At 47.2% G+C, this 5909-nt stretch overlaps 1 protein-coding gene across 2 annotated transcripts; it reads right to left on the reverse strand.

Moving 5' to 3' along the window:
- Positions 1 to 975: 975 nt before the first annotated feature.
- lrrc4.2 (leucine rich repeat containing 4.2) lies at positions 976 to 5652 on the reverse strand. Of its 2 annotated transcripts, XM_086074639.1 has the most exons (3): positions 5203 to 5652; positions 4307 to 5072; positions 976 to 4192 (listed from the first exon to the last, which is right to left on the reverse strand). In XM_086074639.1, exon 3 carries the CDS (start codon positions 4070 to 4072, stop codon positions 2084 to 2086), a length of 1989 nt encoding a protein of 662 aa, XP_085930765.1. In that variant the 5' UTR covers positions 4073 to 4192; positions 4307 to 5072; positions 5203 to 5652; the 3' UTR covers positions 976 to 2083. The 2 variants fall into 2 exon arrangements, with proteins under 2 accessions (XP_085930765.1, XP_085930764.1); XM_086074638.1 differs by having other exon boundaries at positions 4307 to 5652.
- Between the last annotated feature and the right edge of the window lie 257 nt (positions 5653 to 5909).

Below are 5909 nucleotides of genomic sequence, written 5' to 3' on the forward strand. Positions count from 1 at the left end.
GTTGACGACGGTTAGCCTTTGTGATTAGCGACAGAACCTCCCTCAGCCTGGAGCTGTTGAGTGGAGCCTTGCTGTTCCTGCCAACTCACCATGCTCTATAATTATCACAGGGCTCGGACTTTAATTTCTGCAAATAGCCTCAGCTGGATGATTTCTTTTTTTTCATGTGCAACATTTTATAAATGATTAGCTATCTGCTGGGTTTGAATAGTGTCTGTTAACTTTCTAACATTACGTAGACTAATGATTGGATAGTGGTTGTTGTAGAGCAGTGGTTCTCACTCCGGGTCCTCGAGTTCCCCTATCCAGCCTGTTTTCCATGTCTCCTTCAGCCAACACAGATGTTTCAAACAATTAACTAATCAACAAGCTCTGCATGAAGCCTGATAATGATCCTCAGCTGTGTTGGCTGAGGGAGACATGGAAAACAGGCTGAACCTCTAGGACCGGGGTTGAGAATCACTAGTGTAACCTTATAGGTTGTAAGTTTTTAGTCACCATATTTGTTATCCACATGAACTATACATTTATACGATAATAATAATGATAATAATTAATAATAATAATTTCTACCCCCCATTGTTAGTACCAGATTGATTTTCCATTCTTTAAAGTAAATGCTAACTAGCTGACACTAAATTACACAGTGGAACCTGCATATGCAAGAAAAAGAAACCCACAAACTGTACAACTATGGGATACATGTATTTTTTTTTCTGTTCAGTCAGTGAAAAACGCTCAATGTTTGTTGAACTAAGTGGAGGCATCAAAGACCAGCAGCCTATCTGACCTGCATAGAGCCCCACTGTGGGGCATAATGCAGCATTGTACACCAGTTACTTAAAGACCCATTCATGCAGACACCAAGCAAATGCATAGGAGCGTAAGATGGGAGGTTGGGGGGGTAGATTTACAATCCGCTCCCCACTTTTTACGATTAAACAAATCACACACAAAAGACATGGGATAAATGTGTTTACGTTTAAAGAAATACAAACCAAAAGGTTTTATTTTTTCATATCCTCTGTTTGTCTCTCCATAAAAATTGTGTTTCTCAAAATAAATTGGTAAAACAAAATCAATGTAGTCCATGGAAAAAGCCCCAGATATCAGACAGACATTCATTGTGTTTAACGCCAGTCCTTTTTTTTTTCTTTCCCCAAACCAGAATGGTCCGCAAAGCCCTGTATCACTGCACCGCATGTCAGTTCCGCTGAAGAATTAGCATCAGAATGAGCCCTTGCAGAGACAAGTCAGGCAACTGCTGTAATGCATTACTAAATTAGCCCTAAACACTACACAAGCCATTAAGAAGCAAAACCTAAAAGGGAGAGAAACAACACAACGAAATGCAACCCAGAAACAGAGCTATGTATTTGCAACAACTGCTATTAGTCTGCACGCCATGATCATTTGATGTGCACACGGAATTAACATTTTTAGATTAAAAACAACGGTCAAAACATGACATCAGCAAACACGGGGTTAAATCTGAGCTGCAGAAAATGTACTGCAGTCCAAAAGCATTTGTCTCTTGGCTACTGAACAGCACACGCTCGATCTGTGCCATCACATCGATATCCTTAAACAAATGTTCAAATCCAGACACATTTGAATTGTTTGTCCTTATTTTCCTTTGATTTATTGCATATTGTATTTGGCACAGGGAAAATGAAGCTTACTTCTGTGGGGCTGTGATCAGAAACCATACGTAAAGACTTATCTTTTACTGCATCCTAAATATGGTCCAAAAACCGTCTTTTCCACTCTTGTGAATATCACCCTCATTCATTAAAAGCAATCTTTGAACAGAGGTCACCTGTTATTAGAAAATAGTGTCAAATTTCTTTCTTTTCTAATAGAATCTGCATGTCTTACCACTTCCTGATAGTCTCATGTACGTATATAGATATATAGATTTTTATTTTTTTATGTGATATACTTATGTATAGGCATGTACAAGAAATATGAAGTGTCTCTGCTTTGCACTTCTGTACAAAAAAAGGTATCTTTTTTTTCTTTGTGCATTCTACAACATGGACAAAAGGTTGGGACAGAGTCAGAGACAAACCCAGTGGGAACATTAGATTTGAGTCTCTTGAACCTTCTCCTTTCCATGAGTAGTCTTAATGATATAAGGATCAGCAATGGTGCTGATGTGGCTGTGATGCTGTCTGGCTGAACGATGCAGAGTGTTGTTCTGGGTCCAGTGGGCCGCGTAGGCCCCTTGGCGAGAGGATGACACATAGCCAGGCTTAAAGGCGTTGCTGTTGTGTTCCACTAAGGTAGGCAATACCAACCCCGTCTCCTCCGAGCCGCTAGATCCAGAAGTGGGCGGAACTGGAGGAACTTCCTCCTCCATTTGTATGATCTCTATGGTCCTGGCTGCGGCCACTGTGCTCCTCTGTTGATGCCGCTTACGCAACTTATAGAACGCGATTAACATGGCCGCTGCCAACAAGGTCACAGCAACAAAACAGCCAATGATGATTTTGGTGGTTTTCATTACCTCATCCAGGCTAGCAGCAGGCCCGCTGGGGATTCTGGCAGTAGGGATTGACACCTGTCTTGGGGTTTGTGTGTTTTGGAAAAGCACAGTAGGGGTGGAGATGAAGACAGGTTTGAAGACAGAAGGCGAGGCAGGGGAGGTCGGCTTGGGTTTGGGGGTTTCTTCCACTGTCGGCTCGAGTACCTCCACGGTTACGGTCGTAAAATAGGACAGATTTGATGTGTTGAGTTCGGCATTACTGACATTTAGGTAAGCCGAGGCGTTTGAATTCCCTGCCATGTTGCTCACCATGCAAGTGTAGACCCCAGTGTCTGACGGCAGAACATTGGAGAAGTTTAGGGTTCCGTCGTTAAGTACAGATATCCGTGGGTGAATCGAACCGTGTGTCAGTACTGTCCCGCTGGGGAGAAGCCATCTAACGGAGCTCATGGCAGCTGTGCGACACTTCATTTCTGCCACCCTTGCCGCCGAGATGTTCAGATCTCTTGGAGCGTCGAGTATGAATGGTGCCGAGCACTGAAACGTTGTCTGGTCCACCTCCACCAGGTATCTCCCTCTCATGTGGCCCGGGATGAGGCAGCGTCCACAACAGGTAGAATTGGTGGGAATGTACTCTCTGAGCCACCAGGAGAGCCACACTACATCACAGTCACATTTCCAAGGGTTGTGGTGCAGATGTAGTTCCACTAAGTACTGTAGAGGTGTGAAGAGGTTATGGGGGAGCGATGACAGATTATTATGAGCCAAGTTCAACTCCACTAAAGATGTGATGTTATCAAATGCATTCCTTTCAATGGTGGTGATGGCAGAGTTCATAATCCATAGTTTGCGTAAATTCTTGAGCCCAAGGAAGGCGAGGGGTTTAAGTTCAGGGAAAACATTCTCTGATATTTCAAGCTCCTCCAAACCCACTAGGGGCGAAAGATTGGGGAACTCCCTTAGGTTGCACATCCCCAAGTTAAGGTACTTGAGGTTCTGAAGACCCTCAAATGCCCCTTCGGAGATGTACTCCAACTTTTTCAGTTCTCCCAGATCTAGTCTCATTAGAGAGGGGACGCGATTGAAGGCGTAAGATGGGATGCTCTCGATGGGATTGTTCCTCAACCACAATTCTCTTAGCTTTGACAAGTACTCAAAAGCTCCACTGGGTATGACTGTTAGCCTATTGTCAAACAGCTCCAAAGTGTTGAGACTGGTCAGGCCATTGAAGGCCCCCACTTCAATCTGCCTGATAACATTCCTGCCCAACTGCAGCACCTCCAAGTGATGCAGGTGCCTGAAGGTGTCAGCCTGTATGGTCTCTATGCTGTTTTCCATCAGGTTAAGGTACCTGGTGTTGGCTGGGATGTTAGGAGGAACCCGAACGAGGCCTCTGCGGGTACACACCACCTTGCTGAGCTGGTTGGTGCAGGAGCACACACCTGGACAGTTCTGCGAGCTGGCTGAGCCCAGGGTTGGGCTGCTGGACTGGCACATACTGAGGGCAGGTACCATGAGGGAGAGCACGGCAAGCAGGGCTGTGTTCCAGGTAGGCTGCACACTAACCTGGCCCAAAGGACTCATGATGTGGAGGGCACATTATTCTGCATGGTGGGGGAGATGGCACACACCAGAGGATGGATCACCCTAGCCTGGCTGGAGCAACTTGAGGCTCCCGAGGTCCATCAACAGTGCAGGTAGAAGCTGCATCAAAATGGAATGCGCCAGAAATAGGAGAGAGAGGTGAAGAGAGATTAGGACAAGGGATGAAGGGGAAAAACAACTAAATAAGCGTCGATAGGTACAATAAAGACTTACCTCATTAGTTTGGAAATCGTTTTCGTCTCATTGATTAATAATGATCATCCATGGGTCAGTGTGGCAGAATTTACTCGTCTTGTTTTGCCTCTCGGAGAGAACGTGGTGGCCCTTGATTGGCTGAGGGTACAAAATGGCTCCTGGTCGTGAGGACTGAGCACTAACGGGATACAGGTAAGGCCAAATAGGTTTGCCAGGTATGTGGATCTCTGCTGCCCCAGATCACCTTACCAGGCCCAGATCTCTCAGACGTAAAAGTGATCCACGGTGAATTTCATTGAGTTAGAGGAGGAGATGAAAAGTAAAAAATAAACAATGAAATCACAGTCCGGCTTTCTCCCGATACATGCTGGTCCCCTTGTTTGGTGGCAAGACCTCCCTCAGTGTGACTTTGCCAAGGGCTCCTCGGCTGGTGATTAGCCCTGTTGTGACAGAGACTGAGAGACAGAAAAAGGCAAAAAAACTCCGGGCACAATCATCCCCCTCATCCTCCTCCTCTCTTCCTCTTCTCCTTTTCCTCTGCGCTTCTCTTGCTTCCTCCCAGCATCGGGCTGGCCCGGTCAGAGCAGCTGCAGGCTGCCGTGTGCACAGTTAGCAGTAAGCCGTCTATTCCTCCTCAGGGAGGGGGTGGTGGGAGAGGTGGTGGTGGTGCAAGGGGGTGGAGGTGGGGTGGTGTCGGTTGTAGAATGGGGATGCGCTGCACTGCCGGAGCTTGGCAAAAGGCTGCTGAAGAGTGAGCGAGAAAGCGAGAGGGAGCGCTCTTGTCCTCAAGAGCAAAAAAAAAAAAAAAAGAGAGAGAGAGGGAGAGAGAGAGGATGGATGTGGGACAAAGTCAGCTCCGTATCCTTAAACGGTGATCGAGGACTCGTCCCTGCGCTCACCGGTCCTCCTTGTACCTTGTCTCCTGCGGTCGTCTTGCTTAGTTGATAGTTTTCCTCCACCGAGGCTGGCTGAGGTAGTAAGTTGTGTTAGTTGGCCATGTGTGCGGCTGGCTGGCTGGCTGGTGGACTGCTGCAGTAGCCCGACGAGAACAGTGCGAGGGAGAGAGAGAGAGAGAGAGAGAGAGAGAGAGAGAGAGAGAGAGAGAGAGAGAGAGAGAGAGAGAGAGAGAGAGAGAGAGAGAGAGAGAAAAACTAGTGACAGATCAAGAGCAAGGGGAAGATATAGTGCGCAAAAGAGAGAATATGGGAGGGAGATGGAGAGGAGGAGGCGGCATGCGAGCGCTCAACAAGGCAGCCCACCGTCACACACAACCGGGCGGCAGCGGCATCCTAATCCCAGTCTTCTCTTCTTGTTTATGCTCCAATCTCTCTTTTCTTCCCCTCCTCTCCTCCTCCTCCACCACCATGTGTGTTGCAGGCAACTAAGATCTCTGCCCCCCTCTCTTTGTCCTTCACTGGGAACGTGAATGTACTGCTGACGCACTCCCCTCAGCTGCTCAGGCTCCCTCAGAGCAGTGCATTGGTTTGATGCAGTCTTCCTGTGTATTAACACATCCCCCCCCCCCTCTCACCCAATCCCTCCATGTACCGCCTCCTTCATGCCTTTCTTCACTCCTCCTCTTACCTGTGCCGAGCTCCTCCTCCTGTGAGTCCTCTTCTTT

This window comes from Leptonotus elevatus, chromosome 4, assembly GCF_054856555.1.
Source record: "Leptonotus elevatus isolate MCC_2025b chromosome 4, RoL_Lele_1.0, whole genome shotgun sequence".
Classification (NCBI taxonomy): Eukaryota; Metazoa; Chordata; class Actinopteri; order Syngnathiformes; family Syngnathidae; genus Leptonotus; species Leptonotus elevatus.